At 47.0% G+C, this 26,191-nt stretch overlaps 1 protein-coding gene across 2 annotated transcripts in view; it reads left to right on the top strand.

The window, feature by feature from the left end:
* The window catches only part of PSTPIP1 (proline-serine-threonine phosphatase interacting protein 1), a 41,395-nt gene extending 16,259 nt beyond the window's left edge, over positions 1 to 25,136 (top strand). For both annotated transcript variants that reach the window (XM_081207860.1, XM_081207861.1), the window contains exons 3-15: positions 1,156 to 1,230; positions 8,040 to 8,074; positions 9,553 to 9,659; positions 12,092 to 12,154; positions 13,509 to 13,607; positions 14,615 to 14,660; positions 14,875 to 14,954; positions 15,281 to 15,379; positions 16,090 to 16,186; positions 17,190 to 17,277; positions 18,541 to 18,611; positions 20,348 to 20,448; positions 23,298 to 25,136. In XM_081207860.1, coding sequence (XP_081063986.1) covers positions 1,156 to 1,230; positions 8,040 to 8,074; positions 9,553 to 9,659; positions 12,092 to 12,154; positions 13,509 to 13,607; positions 14,615 to 14,660; positions 14,875 to 14,954; positions 15,281 to 15,379; positions 16,090 to 16,186; positions 17,190 to 17,277; positions 18,541 to 18,611; positions 20,348 to 20,448; positions 23,298 to 23,429 — 1,093 coding nt within the window. In that variant the 3' untranslated portion in view covers positions 23,430 to 25,136. The remainder of the gene's footprint in view (positions 1 to 1,155; positions 1,231 to 8,039; positions 8,075 to 9,552; positions 9,660 to 12,091; positions 12,155 to 13,508; positions 13,608 to 14,614; positions 14,661 to 14,874; positions 14,955 to 15,280; positions 15,380 to 16,089; positions 16,187 to 17,189; positions 17,278 to 18,540; positions 18,612 to 20,347; positions 20,449 to 23,297) is intronic.
* Positions 25,137 to 26,191: the final 1,055 nt, after the last annotated feature.

The following is a 26,191-nucleotide window of genomic DNA, read 5'->3' as shown; positions in this document are numbered from 1 at the left end:
AGCTGAAAAAGCATAACAAACAATCATACAAGTGAAAAAAGCAAATGACTGTTTAGCTGGCTTGCTCCTCCCCAAGCAGTTACAGTTGTGCAGACACTCGCCTCTGACTGCCATGGCATGCAAAAGTGATTGTCTGGGTTTCCAAGTTCTAAGTCCAGAGGTAAAAAAGAGAGCTGTCACCAGGCAAAGGGGAACATGGCAATTTTGTGATGTGGACACGTGACCTTGCTTTGCAGTCTGCCTTCAGTGCTGTTTGGGTTTTGTAATTCCTGCTAGCCCTGGGCACAAGAAAAGAATGAAAGAAAGAAATTTATTACGGTCCCAGACCAGATTCACAAGAAAAGAATGCCACCATGAATTTGCGTAGACATGTGGGACTTGGCAGTGCATTGGATTAGGAAATGTTGCCATGCACCCAGCTGTGGGTTAGCCTCTCTGTCCTGCCATCGCATCCACGAGGAAAGACTATTTCTTTGAGCATATGAACTGAATTCCTTTGATTTGAGGAAGATTGCTGTTTCTTAGGCTTTCTCTGCAAACTGGGAATATTAGTGACTTGCTTCTTCAGGGTTGCTGTGAAGATGACCAAGAGAACACAATGTTGCTTGAGCTATTAGAATTGTTTCCATGGGCTTGGAACTTTTATTATTTTGCACCTCCCTTGTGACAGATTTTGTTCCTCCAATAGTTCTAACAAGAAATTGCAATTGTCAGAGAAAAGCAACTCAATCACCATCTAGCACTATCAGTGACTGTGATGTGTCACTTTGCTGTGCAACTGTTGCACAGTGCTCACATCACAAGGCTCATGTCCGCTGCATGTCTTTAATTCTGCAAAGGGGAAGCCTTTTGCAGCTGTGCAGCACAACTGCCCATGTGGCCTTTTTGGAAAATCCCACCTGCTCCTCCCTCCCAGCAGCAGTTCTTAATTATTGCAAGAATCCCATTCAGTTTTGTCTTCATTTATGGGGCGTGCACCTGCCCCTTTCCAATACTGGCTTGCACCATCTCCCTTTTCTTACTTTGATAGGCTTGTTTTTAATGTACCCAAATAGTGACCAGTACAAGGCCTGTCAGGGCAAGAGACCCCAAAATATATGGGCGTTGGTACTCTTTGAACTTCAAATAATGAAGTTTTTTCTTCTCTTTTTGCAGGGCACAAGCAGAAGAGCGGTACGGGAAGGAGCTGGTTCAAATAGCACGGAAGGCAGGAGGCCAAACAGAAGTCAAGTAAGTCCTTTTTCAATGTAACATGATAGCAATGACTGCAAAGTACCTCTGATTTGAATTAATAGTGGTTACACAATCAGTGGTTACACAAAGAAGGTGCAAAATTTCGATGATTATGTGACTTTTTCACACCAATGTACAGTATTGTCATAGATCTGGGAGGGGGATCGCCTACCTAAACCCTAGAAATTAATAAATGGTAGGATCTGGATCATTTGGGATGTAAAGGGAGAAATAACAGCTGCAGAGGAATTCCTGGGCCAGCCTCTGTCAAACAGCCTGGCCAAGCAGGGGCCATTAAGGAAGAATCGAGGGCCATGGAGGGCCACTGATAATGCAAAATAACTGTCCCCCCTTCTTGCCCTGAGGTGTGAACAGAGACTGGGAGCTTGGAAGGTTGCCAGGGTAACTGGGTGTGAGATGACAGGAAAAGAGTTTTTAGTAGGGTGTTCAGGGAAGAAGAAGGAGAAGAAAGACTGGGCTCCATCTTTGGGTAGGCTGGCTGCAGGCTGGCTGGCTGGGAGAGATGCTGGGAGAGGACTGCACTGCTAAGGGGAAAAGCCCCTCTTGAGATGACCCTGCTGTGAGATCTGCACTTCCTCCACACAGACTGAAGGTGTAAATAGGTGAATAAACCCTATTTCTTAAAGACTCCAAGGGCTTATGGGGGGAAGTGTATGTATTGCAGTGGACACCCCACTTATGTGCATGGGTCCCTGAAACGCTACCCCTACATAAGTGGCGAGTCGCTTGTACATTATTATTAGTTAAATGACATATCAAACGTTAAATGACATACATGTCAAGCTTACATATCTAGGTAGGCTTGACTAAACAAGAACATTTTGCCAAAAACATCCTCAATCCATCCTCAGTTGAGGCATGGTCCCAGTTCAAGGACACATGCCAGCTGGGTAAAAGCCTAGGGATCGGGGCCAGTAGAGGAGCGGGTGGTCTGGGGAGCGGAGAGTCCTGAGGGCTACACAGGAAGACCAGGAGGTTCTCCACCGAAGATCCTTTGCTTGTCTTCTGCCCCATTGAAGCAACGGTGCCTCGGCTCAAACTCACATGGTCAATACAGTGGTACCTTGGTTTATGAACTTAATCCATTCTGGAAGTCTGTTCTTAAACCAAGGCATGCTTTCCCATAGCAGTGGGGGACTCAATTTACAAATGGAACACAATCAACAGGAAGCGAAACATGTTCTTATTCCAAGGCAAAGTTCACAAACCAAAACACCTCCTTCCGGGTTTGCAGCGTTCTTAATCCAAGTTGTTCATAAACTAAGCTGTTCTTAAACCAAGGCACCACTGTAACTTGTAATTATGCTTTGTCACAACATGTGTTCATGAATTCCCATGTGCAAAATCAGAAAAGGTAGCCAAGCCTTTTGGAGTGTCACAACTGTGCTGAAGTCCTTAAGAAATAGATTCAGAATGCAAAACCCAGTACATGTTAGAAGTTCTGACTCATGTTAGCAGGAAAAATAGCTATGCTTTGTAGAGACTTCCTGTGTTAGGCTTTATATAGAATCATAGTTGCAGATGGAGGAGCAAAAATGTACTCGTGAGGCAGCTAGTGCATTTCCTGTTCGTTGCAAAGAAATCCTGGGGAGAAATCGATTCAGTTTGCACTCAAACGTGAAGTTACCAAATATGATTTCTGTTCTCATCCTGAAGCAAAGTTCTTAACCTGAGGTAATATTTCTGGGTTAGCGGAGTCTGTAACCTGAAGCGTCTGTAACCTGAGGTACCACTGTATGTACTTTCCGGAATAAGAGAAGAGCTGAAGCCCAGCTACCCCTTGGAATTAGCAGACCTCTGAAGTCTGCAGTCCAGTTCTCTAGCCAAGGAGTGTGAATGAGAATAATTTTGCTTGTACCCGCCCAGCCTTTCTGGATGACTTCCAAAAAGTATAACAGCGTTATAAATGCATATACTAGGGTGAAGTGTGTATAAAATGCACATTATAGAGATAATGATATACCAAAATGCATTGTGTTAGGCAAAATTGCATACAAAAAAGTGGATATTAGGAAAAAATTGCGCTAAAATGTTGATGAATTTTCAGGATGACTCTTTTTTTACTGCAAACTGGTCTGGAGAACTGAACTTAAATACAGAAAAAAAGAAAGTGAAATTGACAGATTTGACCATCCCTGGTTGCACATCTGATCCCTGCAATGTCTGGCTTAAGCATTATGCACTTATCCACAGGAAGCCATAACTAAGTGTGCCTGTCCTATTCCCTGTGTTGAGCTTGTGTAATGTTCCTGCAGATGAGCATAGAAGGTGGGGTGCTCTCACAACACAAGCTGACTTGAATGCAATGCTCAGCCAAAACATAGAAGCAAGAACTGCCGTGTTGGGAGGGGCATAAAGGGCCATCTGCTCCTACCCCCGCCCCCCATGCAATGCAGGAATCACAGCTAATTTGGCTTCATGTGAACATGCAGAGTGTACAGGTTTCTGGAGATGAGTTTCTGGCTTTTCCTGCTCCAGATTCTTCCTTTCCAGATATTGGTAGAATCTTGTGCTTTTAGCATTTGGCACCTTTTTTCCTTTTGCCCTGCAGCAACAGAAAATAGAGCCAAATTCAAAATGCACTTACAGTTGGAAAGGAAGAATCGAGAGTTGCAGGCGCATCTTGAAGCAGAGCCACACCTCCAAAGGAAGAAGGAAGACTCACTCGACAGCATATGACATCAGGCGATTGACAAGTGGGCATTCTGAAAGGCCTTGAGTTAGCTTTATTGCCATTTTTTTCTGGAGACAAGGCAAAACATTATATACCAGGACTTAATCTTGTTTTTGCTTGTGGCTGATTGTATAGAAATTGTGCAACACAGGAGATATTATACACTGAGTTTCAGGGCTGGTGGAACAGTGTTGGGGCTTTGGCTATACAGAAAAGGTGACTTAGCATATTAGACTGGATAGGGAAGATCCAGGAAATCTTTTACTGTTAGCTGGTACCCTTCCATGTCATATCTAACTCAACAGGAGGGCCAGGTTCTTCTTCCAGACTCTCACTGTGATCTGCCATAATTCCTAACCAATTTTGGCCTTCAGCTTGATTCTCCGGTGGTTCCCCTTTTATTCTCCCGCTCACTTAGGAGGGACCTCATGACCCCCTCACTCTGGCGTCTGCTTCCTGAATCGGCAGGCAAAGCCAGCCCCAGTTTCAGAAAAGCCAGAGTCAGTTCCTGTTAAGAGGATGGGTCTTTAGAGAGAAGTTGATTATATTTCCCTAGGCAACTGGGAAACAAACAGTCCCCAAAGAGTGAGTGACGCTGTTCAACATCTTCAATGTTCACTTCCTGTCTTTCAAATGGGGAGGTTTCGGTATCTATCTTCCCTGCAATTGCACTCTGCAAAAGTATGAAGATTCAGTCTTGCAAGGAGAAATGGCACGGAGAATGCAGAAAGGGCAAGGGTAACAGGGCTCACAGATGGGCTCTAAGACTTGTGCAATCAGTCTGCGGCCTTGGACATCAAGTCTCCTGTAGCTTCTGCTCTGACTCCAAAACAGATGCCCAGAACGTAGAGATCTTTATCATGTTTTTAAAAAGCACCTTCTCCTCCTCTTCACACTTCATGGTTTTGGTAGCTATAGTTCCTTTAACATCTTAGCATAATCTCACATCTATTTCGTTTGCACACATCTACTGCATTAGCACACTCCTGTTTGTGCTGCATCACATGTAGCAAAAGGCGATTCTTGCAAAACCATTACAGATGGAAGAAATTAGGAATGTCATTCATAAAACAAGTACTGAGAAAGTGCTGGGGACCAGATTTCTTTTCTGCAGAATGGTATGAAACCCATCCAGATCTTTTGACCTCTAAGCTTCTCTGTGTTTATCAAAAGGGCTTTGGATTAGGCACTTTGTCTCTTTCAATGTATGGTGCTGATAGTCCTACTAAATCGAAGCCTGGCCAAGACCACACCAACTGTGTAAATTATAGATATTGAAACACAGTGGTACCTCAGGTTACAAACACTTCGGGTTACAAAGTCCGCTAACCCAGAAGTAGTACCTTGGGTTACAAACTTTGCCCCAGGATGAGAACAGAAATTGTGCGGCAGCAGGAGGCCACATTAGCTAAAGCGCTCCTCGGGTTAAGAATGGTTTTGGGTTAAGAATGGACCACTGTACTAACAGTGATTTTAGCTAGTAGAGCTCAGGCAGTAACGCACAGGGATCAAGTGGGTTTTATATAGCATAGTCAGGCACTGATCACCTAACACTGGTAACTGATCTGGTGGCCTTAAACAATAACAGAATGGATCCAGCTGCACCTCTTTCCTTAGATGCTGAAAAAGCATTTGACAAAGTATATTAGGAGGTTATGTTTATTACTTTGGAAAAAGGTGGATTTCCTCAAGAATTTATGAAGTTGTCTTCAACTGGATGGATACGGGGAGGAACAAGTGGGGAACCCCCCAGGGAGGAAGGCTCAGAGCCTGGGGGTGAGATGACAATGAGAGGAAGAAGACTGGGGGGGGGGAGGTGTCGGAAGCTGAAAATGTCACAGGGCTTAATGAGCAGGGGGATTCTGGGGCAGAAAGAAGTCCAGACCGAGGCAGAAGCTGAAACAGGAGAGGAGGGAGGCCACAAAGCAGAGATGAGTCTGGCTGGGGGAAAGGCATGTGACAAACTCCCCAGAACCAGGATGTCGATTTATTATTATTATTTATTAGTAGACTTGGAACATCCATATCGTAATTAATCAAAATATTTAATCATGTTGATAGAATTTCAGGATATACAATTAATTTGTCAAAATTTAAATTAATGCCAATGGGCATTAATACACTAATTGGCCATTTTGTTGGTGACCAGATGTAACATATCTAGGCATTTTAGTTCCCATAGATATTTCTCAAATGATTAAAATGATTTTGGACCAGATGTTTAAGGAGATTACTAGTGATTTGGAAATATGTGCACTACTTAAATTTAATAGTTGGGATAAGGTTAATACACTGCACTACAGTTCCCAGCGACCCCTCCTTGGGGCCTCTCCCCTCAGAAGTGGTGGGAGACTTTCCTACCTTCCTCTTCCTCTCATCCCCTCTGTCTGCTGGCCACCTTTGCTCAGCAGACAAAGAGCTGCTTGTGCTGCCATTAGTCCAACTTGAAGGCTGTGGCACAGCCAGAGGGGCGGCTGGGCAACCGAGGAGGCGCTAGGCAGGTGGTGGCGGCGGCAGCCCTCAGCTCCACCCGGAGGAGTCACTCTGTCCAGAGGACTTAAGGAGTCTTAAGCAGAAGGTGGAATGATGCCACAAGAGGGCGGCCAAGAAACATCGTCATGGACTCTATTATGGGCTACCTGTTTTCGTTTGAAGGAAGCCAGAGAAGGGAGGGAAAATTAAGATATAGGAGTTCAATGACCAGTAATTGGCTCAGATTTCTTTTCAGGCACTAAAAAAGGCAGATCCATTATCACAGTTGCTTTTGTAACATTCCAGCACACTGATACGGATCAGAAAATTGCTATGCGCACACACAAATCCCAGTTTTGGAGATAACAGTAAGTAAGGTTGGATTGATAAGAAAGGCACATAAAGCTCAAAGGAATCTTTAGCTCACTGCTCCACTAAGCATTTAATTGCTTTCGCCAACTCTCTCTTTCTCCCTCTCTATAAATGCTAGTGATTTATACTGAATATAGTTAGCTTTTAGGTTAGGACAGTTAGCAGATAGGTAGAAAATTTGTTCCTGGGGTTATAAGATATTCTGAAATCGATTTCACACATCTTTTCTCTATGAGTTGGTCTACAGTATCTGTCTTACTTGTGGTTGCTGCGTGTGTAGACATTAAGAGGCTTGATCAGGTTGTGGAATCATGGAATTATAGAGTTGGAAGGGACTCCAATGGTCATCTAGTCCAAGCCCTGCAATGCTGGAATCTCAGCTAAAGGTCTCACAAAAGATATGCCTCTCAATGGCTAAAGGTAAAGGTAAAGGGACCCCTGACGGATAAGTCCAGTCATGGCCGACTCTGGGGTTGCAGCGCTCATCTTGCTTTACTGTCCGAGGGAGCAGTCGTACAGCTTCTGGGTCATGTGGCCAACATGACTGGTGAACCAGAGCAGCGCACGGAAACGCCATTTACCTTCCCACCAGAGCGGTCCCTATTTATCTACTTGCACTTTGAGGTGCTTTCGAACTGCTAGGTTGGCAGGAGCAGGGACCGAGCAACGGGAGCTCACCCCGTCGTGGGGATTCGAACCACCGACTTTCCGATTGGCAATCCTTAGGCTCAGTGGTTTAGACCACAGTGCCACCCGTGTCATGGCTACTAGCCATGAAAAGGATGTTCTACCTCCACTGCTAGAGACAACCGGCCTCTGACTACCCCATGGAGGCTGGCCAGAGTCACTCTGCCTCCGGCCAGCCCTCATCTGCCCGGCCTTGCAGAACTTGGCAGGGAGGAGGAGAGGACAAAACTAGAGTTAGCTGGCTCTGCTTGCCATAGGCTCTAGTGCCACCTTCTGTTGGGGTTCCAGCTTGCTGCCTACCAGTCCCAGAGGGCACCAGCCACCATTGTGAGCTCCAGTTGCTGGGAATCACAAGCGGGGAGAAAGTGAGTCTGTTGCGCTCAGGTTCTTTGTTGTGTTCCAGAGGCTGCTGGGCTGGATGGGCCTCTGGACTGATCCTGCAGCCAGGATCCTCCTGTGTTCCTCAGCTGTGATTGTTGTGTTGGCAGTCTGGATGATGAAGCGAGTGGCTGTGGACTCTTCTGTTTTGATATTACTATCTGTAAGAAAAATAACTGCCCTTTTATCTCTTCCTTCTCAGCACTCTGAAAGCTTCATTTGAAATCCTAAAGCAACGTAAGTATAGTAGGAAGCACCTCTCGCTGCCCTTTCCCACTTGGAGAGTAATTTGCGGAAGGGCAGAACACCCAAGGTCACTCAGGGAAGAGGCCAGCCAGGCTGCAGATTAACAGAGCAGGTTTTACACATCTCCCACCAGTAAGAAGTTTACTTTCACTGCACATGGGTGTTTTTATCCCTTTAAGTGCAGCATTAGAGTGTGTTAACTGTTTTTATTGCAGCTCATATGCTAATGGATTGTTATGCGTTTGTGGGGGGTCAGTCTGGATGGGGCCCGGGGCCCTCCCAAACCTGGGATCCTGTATCTGAGAAAGCAGCAGTTTGCCAAACCAGTTCCTTTGTTAAGGTGATGACTTGGGCTGGTTAAAGTCCACAATTTAGCATACCCTAAGAAGTCGCGCTGTGTCTTTCCCCCAGGCCCCTACCTTGGCTGGTAGGTAGAAGAACAATGGACATAATTGTGGGTGAGGACACAGAGAGGCATGTCTTGCTTTATGATGAACCTGTGCTGGACTTTGGGGCTCCCCTGGAACCCTAATGAGGAAGTAAGATTTTTCAGGGTGTTAACGCTGCAAGTCCCTCCATCCTACGCCCAGGTGGGATATGTGTTTAAACAAAACCATATAGCCTAAAGACACTGCAGTGTCCCTTGACCCTCTTTCTAAGGAATCTGAAGCCTGAAAAAGAGCTTGGAATCCCAAAATAAATGTGGAAAATTATTGGCTTGGCAACTGAAAAAGAGACAGAAGGAGAGTACAATAATTAATATTATGGAATCCCTAGAGTCTCTCACCACTCGGAGTGTAACAACACACACTACAGTTCTCTCAGCAGTGAGAAGCTCCGGGGGCAAAGCACTTTCCTAGGCTTGGTTTCTCCTGAAGGAAACGTGTGGGAGGGTCACTGGTGTGCTCAGTTACAAATACTTGTGCTTCAAGCCGACCTGTTTACTGAACAGCCATCCTGATTCATTTGAGGGGTGATAGGAGGACGATGCCAACTTTTTAATGAGCATTCACCCTGATTTGTCTGTGGGGAGGTTAGAAAGCGCTGCTGAAGGAAATATTATTTCACCCTTTCCTGTATTTCCTCATCACTTTTGTTACTGCAAAAAACCGAATCTGTTTTGGGGAAGTGAGTTTGTTGCGCAAGACCTCTCAATCCGCACTAATTGCCCAACCTGAATTTTCCAAGATGTGATAGTGGCAGGTTGAAAGTGCCCCATCAGGCACTGGTTTTGAAGTGTGTTTGTGCAGCTTGCTTATTTTACTTTACTCACTGGGAATAAAGGATGCTGTCAGTTTGTACGCAAAGACCAGCAATGCTGAGCAGACACACCAACAGTGAACATCCTCATGCTGGCTAAGGATACTTTCAGAGTGACTGTGAAGGAAAGGTCACCTGCAAAGGTGGGATCGCTCAGCTCCTGTGTAGAAGATTCATCCGGACAAACTCTGCATTCTGATTTTCTGCAGAAATTGAAAGTATTGGGAACTCTCACATCCAGCTGGCCATAATGATGAAGGAGGAACTGAAGGGCCTGGAAGAATTCAGAGAAAGGCAGAAGGAGCAGAGGAAAAAGGTGAGGCATAAAATAATGGTCACCCCAGGAGGAGTGAACAGTTGGGTCCCCAACTAGGTAGCAAAGGCACAGAGCAGCAGCAAAGACATTTATGTATTATATTATTGATTATGAAGATGTTTATATCACCATCATTAATAATGAAAATGAATATTAATTACTGTATAAATAATATGAATGGTGATGATAATGACCATAACCCAATTAAAGAAGGTTAGTTGATTAACTATATGCATTTCAGTTGATTAAGTGTGCATCAAGTGGGAAAAGCAGAATAGTTCTAAAGAGAGAGAGAATTTTTCTTTGTTTTCAGAGGATGCATCCAGGCAGAATCCATCCAGAATCACTAGTCTCAGAGAGCAGAAACTGGAATCAACTGTGGAGCAAGAGAGTTAGCAGCAGTCTGTTTGAGGCACAGCTGGGTAGGGTGGCCTTATTCATCTCCAAGCAAAAGAGACAGGGACACTTTTCCTGCCCAGCCAGCGTGGCCAGTGGCCTGTGGTGCAACGAGGTTTGAAAGGCCAGGTTCCCTGTTCCTGCCTGGGATTCATTCTGAGGACCCAGGATGATAGTGGCAGTGAAGAGAGGAAGGTGCTGGAGGCCCTCTCCTGAGTCACCTCACAGAATCTCAAGTCTGCTTCGGAAACAGGAAAGGATCTCTTTCCCCCTCTGGCTGCCCTGTTTTCCACTGTCATCTCAATTAACTTTAAAATATATGTGAGACTTAAGGGACAGATGCATAATTGAAAGGAGCAAATGCACTAGAAATCTCATTTGTTCCTCTTGCTCATCTATTTTATACACATCTGTGTATTATTTAAAAGGCCAAATCAGCCCAGGCAATGTAGAAATATACTTTTTAAACAAAACAAGAACCCTGCAGGGCCTGATGCACCTAAAATTGTTGCAGCTCAATCCCAGTGAAATCAGTTTGTCTCTTGTGCTTTCAGTCAGACTGAGAGCCAAACTTCACATGACAGGCACTGCTGTGATTCTTGGAAGGGCAGATCCACCCCATACATTTGAAGACGTTCAGCGTTTACATTTAAAGCATGTGACTTCACCCAAAGAATCCTGGGGACTGTAGTTTAAGGATGCTGGGAATTGTAGCTCTTTCTTCCAAATGAAAAAGCTGAAGGAGGCTGTAATCAGAAGTAGAGAAAACAACTTGGTCTTCCCCCTTCCTCTTTCCCTTTGGTTGCTTACATTCCTCTCTAAGCTGCTTTTCTCATTCAGAAGGAAGAGATCCGGAGTCCACCCCATCTCGTTTATTCCTGCAGGTGGAAAAACAGTGATTTAGGACTGGGCGGGGAAATTTTGGGGGAACTACAGGGAGGGAAATGGTTAAACAATCCCCTCCCCCCAACACTCTGTGCCTTCCAATTCCAGCTTTCCTTGGCTATTTTTTATTTTAAAAGAAAACTTTAGGGAGAAGAAAGAAAGAAAGAAAGAAAGAAAGAAAGAAAGAAAGAAAGAGAAAGAAAGAAACTGTCCATCGTGTGCTCTTTGACCTTCCATGAAGCCTAACTTGCATCAGATATTGAGGGGCTTCTTTTCAAAGACATGCTGCCATTTCTCCAGTTTGTGAATTCTGAATCAGATCCCTCCAGGCTGCAGATCAGAGTACGAAGGGACTTAACTGCGCCCAGTAACTTAGGGACAGCAGCCCTGTAAATGGTTCTCTGATGTTTGAGAGACATTAATATATTGGATGTGATGGACAGACAGGCTGTATCCTAACTCTCCGCTTTTCCTGAATGGAGGTGATAAGTGCCGCTGGGTTTAACTGTGGAGAAGGGCTTTCTGAGGATGTTGCCCTATTGGCTCTACTGACAAATAGACAGCCAGAGCATAAGGAGAAGCGCTGTGTCAGTCAGATCTCCAAAGGGAGACAAGACACCTTCAAGGCTTCCTCCCAAATGTTTGCTTTTTATGCTTTGGCTTTTGACTTGTCTGGTGGTGGGTCGGGCGCTGCCTGCTTTTTTGGCCTGTGTTCTGTTTTGAGGTGGTGTTCCAAGGTTCACCAGTCGTCTGGAATTGTGTGAATGCAGCAAGATTGCATCTGATGTGTGTTTAACTTGCACTAATTCATCTCTGCACGGTTGAAGGCAGGCTTGTTGAAATCACGCAAATTTACCGTAATCCAAGCAAGGCAGAGAGCTTAAAATTGGGTTGCCCAGTTTCAAAAAGGGAAAATCCAAAGTTTTTTTTTATGGGAGGGGGAAGACAAAGTTGTTAAGCTATTTTTAAGGAAATTTGTCAAAATATAGACCTCCAACATGGGTTGCATACGTCTGGATTTTCCAGGACATTTCAGCAATTTCTGCCCCGAATCCCAGTTCTATCCAGGAAATTCCAGATGTAGGGCAGACCCAGCTTAAAAGCTCTTTTGCTGGGGGACAAGAGTTGTAAATCTTCTGTGTTTCCTGCAGTATGAAAGTACAATGGAGCGAGTGCACAAGAACAAGCTCTCAATGTACAAGAAGACCATGGAGGTAAGAAATGAGCTTAAAGAGCACACGTATTTCACCACAGCCTAAATAATTGCTTTAATCAGGCTGAGGATGGGGCCCCTTACCATGAAGCTCACCTAGGCATGAGTGACTGAAGTCCCTTCTTGCCGGTGGGTCTCCTCTGAGGGAGAGAGTTGCCCTCCAGACATGGGATTGTGGGATTCCCAGAGGCACTTGGTTGGCCACCATGGGAAAGAGGCCCTTGGCAGTGGCAGACTTTAAAATTCCAGTGGTGCCCTGAGTGAGCCCAAAATTTGGCAACCCCTTCCTTCCATTCTGCCCAATGCACCGCATTATAGCTGTGGTGCCCTGTTGATGCCCAGTGCAGAGACACCGGTCACCCTGTCCAGAATTCACCTTTGACCTTGGTATGATCCATTGAGGTGCGTAGATTTTTAGGATGCTACTCAGAGTAGACCCATTGAAGTTAATAGACAGGACTAACTTAGGTTCTTCTCTGAGTAGCACTTGGGCCACATTCACCCTATGCATTCAAAGCACTATTATACCCCTTTAAAGAGGTCTAGCTTCTTGCAAAGAATTCTGGGAGCTGTAGTTTGTTCAGTGTGCTGAGCATTCTAAGGAGATCCCTATTCCCCTTCCAGGAGTTCCCTGTGAAGAGGGATCGACTGTTAGACTGGACTGCGAATGAGGGCACTAGGGGTTTCCCTACAACTCTTAGCTCTCTTAACAAACTACACTTCTCATGATCCTTTCGGGGGAAGCCAAGGGCACAGGAAGGGGTGTGGGGGGGGGCAGACACCCCGGGTGTTTTCACAGGGGGGGGGGGTGACATTTGGCAGTCATGGGCAGGCGGTGCACCGAATGTCTGCCATTGGCGACTCGCTCCGCCACCGGCCGCAGGGCGCACCCCAGTGGCTACCCCGCGCCTGGGAGGGAACCCCCCTCAGGAGTGCACCCGTCCTGGGCAGCGCGGGCATCTGCTCCTCCGCTGGGGAAGCCATGACTCTAAAGTATCACAGTGAATCCTACAATCGTAGAGTTGGAAGGGATCCCAAGGGTCATCTAGTCCAACCCCCGCAATGCACGCTTTTAATGCAATGCATTTTAATGTCCCTAGGAATTAATGAGCCCAAGTTCGTCAGTGAGTCCATTCCGAGTAGGACTAGCCTAGGACACTATCCTAAGAAGAGCCTTCAGCTTCTGGGGATTCCCTGCTGTCGTGCCGCCAGCTCCCTCCCTCCCTCCCTCCCTCTCCTCCAATCTCATTTACTTATTTTTTTATTCATTTTATTTATTAAATTTATACTGCCCTATATCCATTGATCTCAAGGTGTTCACAACACATCGACGGTATTTATATCTTTGCCTGCAGTCAAAGAAGTCTTATGAGCAGAAGTGCAAAGACACCGATGAGGCTGAACAGACCTTGGAGAGGATAAGTGCTGTGGGCAACCCAAAGCAAACAGAAAAGGTATCCTAGAATCTCAGTGGTCTTTCAAGGGAGCAGCTGGGCGTTGGGCCTCCAGCAAACGCCTGCTTTTCGCTGTGGTGGTTTCCCTGGTTCCTGGGTTGTCCCATTTGACTCAGCTGATGAAAAACTAAGGTGTCATTTCTCCCTTAGCTAGAGGTGGAGGAGAAATTTGGGTTGGCCTGTATTTTAATGCAAACTGAAACACAGCTATCCTTCAAAATTCACAGTTCCCAAGGATTGCTTTGTTAGAAACTTGTGTGCGTGGTCAACAGGAAAATGACCCATTTGTATTTATCTGGTACCCTTTTATTGAATTCGCTAACACAAAAAGAATAATAAGTCTGTTCCTGTTCAGTGCAGATTGGGTTGGCTATTTTAGTCAGTTGGCTTGCATGCTAAAGATGGTATATTTATTCCTTGTATGGGCTGGCTTTTGATAGTGTTGTATATTGTGCTAATGGGAAGAATTTTGGTAACTACTGAGGGTGGCTGGGTGGGGTTTGGAGGTGATTTGAGCTGTAACTCTGATATATGTATTCTGTATATGTTGTATATTGTTATAGATTTGGGGGGAACCCTCCAAACCCTAGAAATTAATAAATGGCAGGATTTGGATTATTTGGGATGTGAAGGGAGAAATGCCAGCTGCAGAGGAATTCCTGGGCCAGCCTTGGCCAAATGGGCAGGGATGTCCAGCAACCTCGATGGAGGAGTCAGTGGCTGGGAGCCGGGGGGGGGGGCTCTTCTCTGGCTCCACAGTTGGAGGCAGCAATGCTTCTGAAGACTAGTTTCTGGAAACCGCAGGTGGAGAGCGGATTGCTCTCGTGCTCTTGGAGTCCTGCTTGTGGGTTTTCCATCTGGGTATTTGGTTGGACACTGTGAGAACAGGGCTAGAGAGGCCATTTTGGCTCTTCTTGTGTTGGCAAGGGTATCCAGTATTCACAATAATCAGCATCCCTTCTCTTTCTTCTGCAGAGCCATGACGGTCTTCTCTTTTTATATTTCAGAGTCAGACCAAAGCAAGGCAGTGCAAAGAGGCAGCAAATGAAGCAGGTACTGCCCAGAAAACCCACAGTAGGTCACATGTGCCCCACACGGCTGGGGCAGGCACAGGTCCTGGCAACCCCGCCATCCAGGAGGGTCTTCCTGTTCTTTTAAGTCTTGGGTATTTTGTCCTGGAGGATTCCTAATCATGGGATGGGGCTACACAAAGAGAGACTTGTACCTCATTGGTGAACACCTCTCATTTGTTTTTCTGCTGCTGCAGAAAGAGTGTACAAGCAGAACATAGAATTGCTGGATCAGGCCCGGATTGCCTGGGAGCAGGAGCATATCAGCACTTGCGAGGTAAGAGGTTTCCATTTGGAAAGCACTTTGTATCCACGGCTCAAGATGAGCCGCAGCTTTCATAGTCCACTGACGCCTGTGCATTCTCCGTGTTGACATGTGGGACTTCTGCATGCCATGTTGGAATGGGGTCAGGTCCGGGTTTTGCAAAGCCCTTCCGTGAGTCTGCACCACCTTGCTGCAGCAGGTCCCAGGGGCCCCTAGCCGCGGCTCCCCTCCTGAGTGTGGCCCCTTGCCAAATGCCCAAGCTGCCACCTTTGGACGGCGGCCCTGACGCAGAACTCCATGGAGCCAACGGAACCCCCCTTTGTCCTTCATGGATCCAGGCCTTCCAGCTCCAGGAATGCGACCGAATCACCATCCTCCGGAATTCCCTGTGGGTCCATTGCAACCAGCTCTCCATGCAGTGCGTGAAGGATGACGAGGTAACTACACACTACACAGGCCAGCGGTGGTGTAGTGGTTAGAATGTCAGCCTAGGACCTGGGAGGCCAGGGTTGGACTCCTGCCCCCCTTTGCCATGAAGCTCTCCCCTGGAAGCTCTCCACTTGGGCCCGCTCTCAGCTTGACCTCCCTTGCAGGGCTGTTGCTGTGAGGATCCAGGGGTGGGGGAGGAGGGCTGTCTACCCCCACCTTGAGCTCCTTGGAGGGAAGAAGGTGGGACAGAAAGGAAATAAATAAAACTGAGGCTAAAGTGGAAGGGAATCCCAGAAACTCAGAAGAGATCCAAGGGATTCCTAGAATCATAGAATCATAGAGTTGGAAGAGACCACAAGGGCCATCGAGTCCAACCCCCTGCCAAGCAGGAAACACCATCAGAGCACTTCCTAGTAACCATTAAACAACAAAATGGCCCAGAGCATTGAGGAAGAGCGCAACACTTTCAACCGCAACTTAACTCCTAAAAAACATGTTTTTGTTCTATTTATTTATGAAGCATCTGAAGGTGCTCAGTAGCCTCATCAGAATTAAGGCTGCAACAGGCTCTGCCCGCAGTCTTAGAATCTTAGCCTCAGAAAAACCCATTTTCAAGGAAGGAACTAAGATGACTGGTGTCAAAAAAAGCAAAAGTTTTTGGTTCATAAAATGTGCTGATCAGGAGCCAAGCCACGTCTTCCCTTTCTCGCTCTCCCAGCTGTATGAAGAGGTCCGCGTGAGCCTGGAGAACTGCAACATAGACTCGGATATGAATCACTTCGTTCAGAATAAGATGACTGGGATGGAGCCACCAGGTAAATAAAAAAGCTGAGGGAACTTTTTTATTTAGTGTTTTTGGTTGTCTGATTGTCACCTCTGAACTCCAGAAAGGAGGGGTGGGAATAAGGGCGACTGGAAGGTCCTTCCCAGGCAGCTAGTCCAGCCCCCGGCTGCTGCAGGAGACTTGCAGCAGCAGCAGCAGCATTGCTTGTAGGCGGTGAGCATCCAGCCTCTGCATATAAGCAGCGTTCAACATTCACCAGGCACACGTTGCACCTGGCTCTCATCCCCTTGGGACCAAATGAAGATGCCCGGGGGCTAGAATGGCTCCTGTCGCCTCCCCCATCTGGAGGGGCCTCCCTGGGGTCCTCGGATATAGACTGCTTTCACACACCAGTACCACAACCTGTAAAATTATATCCATTATATTTTATCCACACAATCAGAATGAATTTCAGAAACCAAAAAGTTGTATTCTGGGGGGTGGGGGTGGCAACTAGGCATTCTGTTTTGGCAACTGTAACCTTGGTTTAAGGAGCCATTTGACACCGAGCTTATAGATCTGAATTTCTAACACTGCTTATGAGCTTCTAAGAAAGGAGAGTCCGCCATCTTTCCTAAGCAGTCTGCTCCACTCTTGAATGGCCCACACTGCCAGGAAGTTCACATACTTAACTGAGATCCCCTTTTGTGGAATTTGAATGTGTTTTGTTTGGATTCCACATTCTGCTGCAGCAGGAATGGGGAACTTCCTATCTGGCCCTTGGGGCTTTTCCGAGCCCCCCCCCCGACCCCCCTCGTGCCCTCTTCAAAGGGGAATGTCCGGAAGATCCTTTGCTTCCCATTCCACTGCCAAGCCATCACCAGTAGCATTCCCCTGCCAGACCATTAGGAACGTGCCATTCTTAACATATTGTGAAAGGTTTTAAATGTGAGCTTCAGAGGAGACAATGACCATGCGGTAGTGGGGGGGGGGGGGAATGGTACAGCGATGCTGAGCTGGTTTTTCCCATGCCTTCCACCCCTTCTCCAACGCAGCTGCCATTGGCTACGAAAACTACTACGACCGAGTCCTGACGGCTAAAACCTGCAGCAGCCCCGTCCCGACATGTGGGATGATGAAGAGGTAACGGAGGCCCATTGGGCAACTTGAATATGGGGGACTCTCCCAAGAGACTTTGGGGAAGCTTTCTCTGCACAGGTGTAGAGCCATGTGTGTTTTTTTGGGGGGGGGTTTGTCTTGGGGAATATGCAGTCACCAGGCTCCCCTCTGTGAGTTAGGACATCTCTGCTATCTTTAAAAAATAAAATAAAATTGAATAACAAAATAATTGACACATAGAGCTTTTGTTAAAGTCAAAAGAAAAAGAAAAAGTCAGGAGGGAATAAAACAGATATGATTATTATATTATTAAAATTGGGTATGAAAACAACAATTTAAGAGACAGAGAAGCTGCCAAATAAAATCATATTTCTTTTGTAAATCACCTTGAGGTCCTTCTGCAATCAAAGAGTATATAAATTTTATTAAATAAATAAGAAAGGGAAGGAGTTGGGAAGGAGTTTGCCCCCCACGTGACTGCGTTGCCATATATGTAATGAATAACCTGAAAATAGAAGTGTGACCAGAGGGATCAGCGTCCCGCCTGGCTGCAGGGAAAGTTGCAGCTCAGTTCCTCTGAAATACCAATGAACACAACTCTCTTGAAGCAGTGATCTCGGGTGTCGCATGAACTGTCTCTCCAGGCCTGAGCGGTGACACTGTGCCATCTTGATGGCTGGCCATGGGCTTTCCTTCCGTCTCTGGGCCCAATCCACCCAGCAGGAAAGGGCAAGGAGTCTGACTTTTGCCACTGCTTGCACACTTGGGGAGGTCAGGTGTCCAGGCAGCAAGGGGGAGGCGGGGGCAAGAGTTAGCCTGTGGGATTCATTGCCCCTTGAAGCACTGCATTCTGGCTTCGAGAAGCGTTGATGTATTTCATGGAGGATGGGGCTGCCCATTGATACTAACCAGGACGGCAACATGGAGCCACCATGTTCAGGGGCAGTCTACCCCTGCACAGCAGTTGCAGCAGGAGAGGCCTGTTGCCCTTTTGTCCTGCTTCCCAGAGGCACCTGGTGAAGCAGGCAGGCCCTGGGTCTGATCTAGCAGGGCTCCTCTCACGTTCCTAAGAGGGGGGCATGGCCAGGAGGCTATGGAAGTCCTCTGTGGGGGCCCTGATGGGGTCTGGGCGCTGGCAGGGGCCCACTGAGGGTGACCCTCAACGCTGGCCATGAGCGCAGGAGCCATGATAAATAAGAAAGGAGGGGGCTGGCGGGGGGTGGGTGGGTGGGGTGGCGGCAATGCCTCTTGCTCTGAAGCTCATCCTGGGTTCTTATGGCTCCACAGATTCTCTGGATTGCTCCACGGAAACAATCGAAACACCAACGACAGTATTGTTCCCACAGCTCCACCAGCTGGTATGTTTGTTCAACTGATGTTCTTTTTAGGAAGGAGCCCACATTTTAAAAGGGCCATTGGCACCTTTTCAGGATTAAACACAAATCCACCCCTTCACTCTTTTGGGCATTGCTGTGTTAATCTGTTTAAAGGGACTCAAAGCTTGCAACAGAGGGTGTTTTTTCCCATTCCCCCAAGAGCACTTGATGGAGAAAGGGGGGGCCCAGCAGGGGAAGGGAGGGGCTGCTGTTTGCCTCCTGTCAGGCTCTGCTTGCCTCTGTGTAAGATGGGGGGGGCAGGGGAGAGGGAGAGGAACAGTGGCGCCAGGCGATCTGTTTTTGCCCGAGCAATCAAGGGCATCAGCAAAAGCACCACTCAGAGCTCTGCGCAGGCCCCCATCATCAGCTGGTGGCTGGGGCTTGGGCGCTTTGTGCACAGAGCTGTGCAGTCCCTGGAAACCAGCTGATTATTGCCCCTGGCAAGACCTGGCGCCCCTTTGCAGCTGTGCCTGCAAAGGCCCTTGGGTCCCCCTGGTGGGACGGTGGGCGTGGCTTGGCCAAAACATGCTTGCGGGCCACATGGGGAGGCCTAGTGCAGCTATTGCAGCAATGCTGTCAGGACTCTGTCTTGCAAAGGAAGTGAAACCTCAGGTCATACCAGCCCTGGAGGAAGCAGGAGCAGGCAGAAGGAGCCTGGAGAAACAAAGATGACCTGAGTTTGGGTTTGGCACAGAAGAGGCGTTGTGCAAAGCTGCCTGCCTGCCTTCTCCTGCTGCTCAGTGCAGTGTGGTGGTGATGATGATGATGATGATAAACTGTGTATTTAGTTAGTTCATAAGATTCATACACCACTTGAATGTAAAAGAAACCCCTCAAAGATAAATTTTTTTACAACATACCAAAGTTAACATGCATATTAAGATTACCTCAGCTTTCTAAGCATGTGTGGGCTTGTGTAAGCAAGAATATTTTTATCAGGTGCCAAAATGAATGAGTCCAGTGAAGGCGCCTGCTTGATTTCAATGGGCAGGGAGTGCCAAAGTTGAGGTGCTGCCACACTTAGGGCCTTCCCTTCCCCGTTGCTGCTGCTCCGGCATCCTTGACGCCCTCCATGCTCTGAGACCAAAGAGCACCTCCCCCAATATCAGCTGTTGCAAATCTTGATATTGATGGAATGCCCTCCCTGTGGATGTGCGTCTCTCTCACCCATGTCTGGAGGAATTTTAAAACACTTCTGTTCACACAGACTTTTGATGGCTGAAATACAGTTATTGGCGACTGTGAAAAAAGTAGCTGTGAGATGCAATTGCTTTTGTTTTACAATTTTTGTATAGTGTTTGCTGCCTTTGGGGAGGATAGAAATCAAATAAATGATCTCTAATAGTTATCCACCCCAGAGAATTAATCTGATTTGGTGTTGCTAGTTTGTTCTGTATAATTTTATGATATTTTAATGATCTTATTGTACACTGCCATGGTAGTCTTTTAATGAGCTGGTGTTTAATAAATACTCATAATAAACAATAAAATCCCTTTTAAAAAATGATCCAATTCTTTGAGGTTTCAAAACAGCACCGGTACTTGAAAACAATTGCTGAGGCCAAAATATTTTCTTTGTGCTATGAATGCATCATGGAATTCATGTGGTTACTAAGGCTAAATCTAGATAGACGGGTCCAATTGCACGTTGGAATGCCTCAGTACATTCCTGGGAGCTGCTTCGCCTCTCCAAGCAGTTAACCCCTTTGTTCCCACAGCTGAGAAAGCAGATGGCGTTTATGCAGCAATTCACGTGGCCCAAGAAGAAGAGTTTTCTACATCTGAGGACTACAGAGTCCTCTATGATTACACAGCCCAGGTAAGCATCAAATCCCCCCAGGTGCATAGAGCAGGGGTCAGCAAACTTACTGCACCTCGGGACGGTGTCTCCAGCGCTGATCGCGCTGTGGGCTGGAGGGCGGGGGAGCACGTGCCCATATGTGTGGGCACACGCTATTTCCGGCGCACTTCCGGGTTGGAGGAGCACCGAAAATAGCTTGTGCGCATGTGCACGGGCCTCCTCCGACCTGGATGTGCAGCAGAAATTGCTTGTGCGCATGCGCAAGCATTATTTCCGGTGCTCCTCCATCCCAGAAGTGGATCAGATAAATGAGTCCCTCGGGCCTTATCCAGCCCCTGGGCCTTAGTTTGGGGACCCCCAGCATAGAATCTGCTTAAACAAAATCAATATCAATCTGAACACAAACTCCAGGAGGTAAATGTGGTTTTATTTTTATTGGCTGGTTGATTGAATGAATTGCCTTTAAGTGGAGGCCATGCACAGCTGACGTGCTCCCTCGCAGGCCGCTTTTGTGATCCCAAAAACAAGGATAAAAATCCTTAAACACAAAGCCACAAAGCAGTTCCAGTTAAACTATCCCAAGAAATGGGAGCTGCAGAGAGAGCTCTTCCCCTGATCTCTCTGCATGTAGTAGTAGTAGTACAGTGGTACCCCGCAAGACGAACGCCTCAGAAGATGAAAAACTCGCTAGACGAAGGAGTTTTTCGTTTTCTTAGCTGCTTCGCAAGACGCATTTCCCTATGGGCTTGCTTCGCAAAACGAAGCTTGCCCCGCAAGCTCCGGGGATAGCGGGGAAGCGCAGCGCATCTTCCCCGCTGTCCCCGGACCTCTTTTGAAGCAAGGGGCGGCGGGGAGAAGATTGCTTCTCCCCATTGCCAGCCCCGCAATCTCCGGGGACGGGAAGGTGCGTGCGCCTTCCCCTCTCTCCCCGGACCCCTTTTGAACCAAGGGGCGGCAACGGGGAGAAGCGATTCTCCCCGCTGCCCCTTCCCTTGCTTTAAAACAGGTCCGGGGACAGATCTCTGTCCCCGGAGATTGCGGGGAGGGGAAACGGGGAGAAGCAATCTTCTCCCCGCCGCCCCTTGCTTTGAACAGGTCCGGGGACAGAGGGGAAGGCGCGCGGCGCTTCCCCTCTGTCCCCGGATGGTCTCCATAGGAACGCATTGATTGATTTTCAATGCATTCCTATGGGAAACCGTGCTTCGCAAGACGAAAAACTCGCAAGAAGAAAAAACTTGCGGAACGAATTAATTTCGTCTTGCGAGGCACCACTGTAGTAGTAGTAGTAGTAGTAGTAGTAGTAGTAGTAGTAATTTTATTATTTATACCCTACTTATCTGGCTGGGTATCCCCAGCTGCTCTGGGCAGCTTACAGCACATAAAAAATTGTAAAACATTAGACATTAACAATTTCCTGATACAGGGTTGCCTTTATATGCCTTCTAAAAGTCAGATAGCTGTTTATCTCCTTTAGAGGGCGTTCCACAGGGTGGGAGTCACTACCAAGAAGGCCCTCTGCCTGGTTTCCTGTAACCTCACTTCTCGGAGTGAGGGAACCGCCAGAAGGCCCATGGCGCTGGACCTCAGCATCCAGGCAGAACGATGGGGGGGGGGGGAGACGCTCCTTCAGGTATACTGAACCAAGGGCATTTAGGGCTTTCAAGGTCAGAGCCAACACTTTGAATTGCGCTCGGAAATGTACTGGGAGCCAGTGTAGGCCTTGAAGAAAAATCAGTGACAGGAGACATCAGCCGAAGCCCAGGAGCACAGCAGAACTACCTTGAGATCCCTTACTCCACACTCCAAGGCAAAGAGCCCGCGGGTAGGATTTCCTAAAGCCCCACTGCTATCAGAGCTGGTTCCTGGGCAAAGTGACAAGCCCCTGGTCTCACAGGGTGGCTGGGAGCAGGGCTGTGGGGTCCTGCTGCTGCTGCTGCTGCTGTTCTCCACAATGCTGCAGGTGGTCTTCATGTGGGAAGTTGAATGGCGGCTCCATCAGCTGCTAGAGCTCCAGGTAAGGAAACGCTTTGTGGGCGCCAAAGTCACAAGTCAGCAATGAGCTCCGTCTGGGCGCCTGGTACCCAGAGCAGCTTTGGCTGCTGTGTATGTTCACAATTTGATTTGGGTCATGGTAACCAGGTTATAGAGTTTAGCATACATTAACGAAAAAGAAGGCCATCACCTGATTAAAGAAACGTGTTGATCTAAGCTATAATTAATTGGTCAGTCAGTCACTTAATTTTGCTTAAGGTTGTGCTTGTTACTAAAATTAACATTCTGAAAATGGGGGAAGAGGCTGGAGGGGCTCCTTGGCCCTTTATGGTATGCAGGGCCGGGGGGGGGCACTTCAAGGCCACAGGCTGATTGTGGCCCTCCAGGTCTCTTTACCTGGCCCTCCAAACTCTTCCCAGGCAACACTCCACTTCCCAGCCACTAACTCTGCTTCAAACCTGGAATGTTTTTGCCTGGCATGAATGTGTCCTTGATATCCGATAACCTCCCTTGCTTGTCTGGAGTGTGTGTGTGTGTGTGTGTGTGTGTGTGCAGAAGCCTGTCTAATGTGCAAAGGAAAACTTTAGTCTTGGTACTCCACCCACTTTTGCCTCTGGCTGAGCAAGGTTCCCCACCCATCAGAGCACCTGTAGCAGCACCTGGGTGGGACTGGGCAGCTCCACTCCCAACTATAGGTGTGGGAAAAGCATGGACCAACAGCAGCAAAATGCTGTCTCCACCTGAAGAACTAGGGAGTCAGGCAGAAGGGATCTGGCCTAGCCTTCTACCTGGGATGGTGATGGAGAAGCATGGGACCTTCCAGCTGCTGCTGAAGCAAACCTCTCTTCAGTCCTCCATTTGTTCTCTTTTTCTAGAATGAGGATGAACTGGATATCCAAGCAGGTGATGTCATCTCCATCATCGAAGTAGGCGATGATGGCTGGTGGACTGCAGAACAGAACGGAAAGCAAGGATTTGTGCCTGGGTCTTATCTGGAAAAACTTTGATGAGAGGAGCAACCTGGAGTGTTTTGATTTTCCCTTCTCCAACCTGCCCCTCCAGATATGCCTTTTAATAATCTTTGTGAATGTCATTAAATGAAGAGCTATGGCTCTACACTTAAATTTAACAGAGATTGCTGCCTAGTGTCCCATGCTGCTAAAAACAAAACAGCACAACTACAAGATACACCCCTATCTATTTTAGCAGGCTTTGGTAACTTGCAGTCTTCCTGCTGTTGCTGAACTGAAACTCTTTTGTCATCCCTGACCACTGGTTGGGTCTGATGGGAGTTGGGAGTGGCGCAGGTTAGCAACCCCAGGTTTATGATTTCTAGGATGATGGCCTCATAAGGAATTCATAGAGGACCTCTCTAAAAGACCCTTTTGTTGCAACGCAGCCCAACTGGGCAGCAACGCAGCCATTTCAAGTGCCACTCTGGAGGGATCTCTTGGTGCTGGTGTCGTTCCTCTTCTCTCCAGCGGACGGAACCCAAAGCGCATAGATCAAACCAGCCCTTTCCTGGCTCTGCAGTTGCCCCCTGGAAATGAAGGTGGGGGAGCTGTCATTGGAGCTGCACTCAGCAATCATTCAAATTCTCAGCTGCCTGGGATCAAAAGCTCCTTTGGAGGGGGATGAAATGCACTTGCAGTTGTTCCACTGGGGTGCCAACAATTGTTTCTGCCGCAGCTTGAGTTTAGGGTACCAGCAGCTGAGAATTTGAATACAGTGGTACCTCAGTTTTTGAATGTAATCCATTCTGGAAGACCGTTCAAGTTCTGAAACGTTTGAAAACCGAAAACTCAACAGCTGACAGCTAGGCCTCAGGATCTTGCACTCAGCGGAAGCCGTGTGGCATGTTGAATTTCCGAAGCATCTACTTCCGGGTTTATGGCATTTGAAAACCAAAATGTTAAGTCAATGGAGATGTTTGAAAGCCGAGGTACCACTGTACAAGTGGCAAGCAGCAAGTGGAAGGCCTGAGAAATACTCCCATGACCTGTTCCGGGGACCCCTCTTGCAATGACACGCCAGACCGTTTCTTTCATTAGAAAGAAACCCACCCTGTAAATTCTTTCAACTTGCAGATTCCTGCAGGCGTCCTAAGGCTACTGACGTACTCATCTCCCAATGGAGCCAACTATGTATGAGCACCCTGAAGTCTCATGCCCTCCACAAATTTGCTCACGGGTTGGATAGACTGAGCAAGGGCCTTTTTGAGCCCCTTCTGAGCCATCCACACCAAACTATGCCAGTATTTACTTGCTGCCAGTTGCACCGCATGCAAGAGCTACACGAGGAGAGAGCACAGAAACAAGTCACCTGGGAACTCAATCCAGCTTTGCTCTGGAGGCAGTTTGCTTGCTTTGGGAGGGAGGCAGGAGAGCATCTCCTGTGCTTTGGGGTTGACTCTAAAGGTATAGAAAGGAAGCAGGTGCCTTTAATAAATGAAAAGGGAAGGAGACAAAAATGGTCTTGTAACCTGACAGGGTTGTGTGAGACGGCAAGTGATGTGAATACTGAGAGTTATTTAATATATGTTTTAAACAAAAAAGTCATTGAATTTTCTGTGTTTCACTGATGAAAGTTATGTTACAAGTAAAACATTAACGATGTTATATTTTTTAAAATGTAGTCTAAAGTATTTAATTGCAGACATATCATTTAACAGCATATCCAAAAGTTTTAAAATAATAAAAAATAGATTGCAATGAGCAGAATGGTGTAATTTTCTGTTAAGCTCTCTTAGCTTGTCATTTTACAGACTGAGAGTTTGGACAAGACTTTTTGCTGTTCCAAGATCACCTAATACTACTATAGATGCCTAATTTCCCATTGCTAAATTACCACACCACTACATCCAATTCATGCAAACCATGTATCATGTGTCTTTCAGCTACATTTATCTCTTGTCCATCCAAAGATAGCTGCAGAATGCCAAGTGGAGCAACAGGGGCTTCCTTCTCCCTAACGCAGTCTTCAGATTAACGTGTGGAGCAGCGCCTTAAGAGTGGCAGGCCCCACAGCTCAAACCATAACCCTCTGGCCAGAGAAAACACACTTTTGTGGGCACCTTTAAGCCTAGACAAGTTTATCATGGCATATTCTGTGAACCGCCCTGAGACCCCTGGGTATAGGGCGGTATATAAATTCAATTAATAATAATAATCTTATGAAGTGGCTAATCTTCAAGATGTCACAAGGCTGTTGCTTTTGCTGCAACAGACTAACATAGCTCCCTCTCTAGTCCCAGGGCTAGACAAGTAGTCATATATTGAATGATGTTCTTCCCCCACATTCCTTGTCCAGATCACTTCATAACTGCTGGCATTGCACAATAGTGGAAGATCACACCTGAAGCACTTTTTGTAGGTATGTTTTGCAGGAAATTCCAATGACTACATTTCTTCCTCTTCCCGCAGAATTCCATTAGCAGGCATTATAGAGAACCTTATTAAAATGTTAAGAGTCAATCTTTCTCCTATTTTCTGTCTCTTTTCACTTGCAGTTATGGATAAATCTTTTAAGATACATGCACTTCAACTACTGCTCTTTCAATAGAAAAGGACATGAAAATAGGCTTATTTCCTTTGAAATAACATGGGTGTTTATTAGCTGACGAGCTTGGAAAATAAGGCCTGTCACTGGTGCAGCTTAATCCCTACTTCAGTCAAAACAAAAGCCTCTGGTAAGGAAGGTTTCTTTGCAGCTGGACCCAGAGGAAAGCTGGTTCATTTGGCTCCCTTGTCATGATTTGTAATTTGATTTG

Source organism: Podarcis bocagei, assembly GCF_964188305.1.
Source record: "Podarcis bocagei genome assembly, chromosome: 9".
In the NCBI taxonomy this organism is placed as follows: domain Eukaryota; kingdom Metazoa; phylum Chordata; class Lepidosauria; order Squamata; family Lacertidae; genus Podarcis; species Podarcis bocagei.
This window is presented reverse-complemented; position numbering and strand designations above follow the sequence as displayed.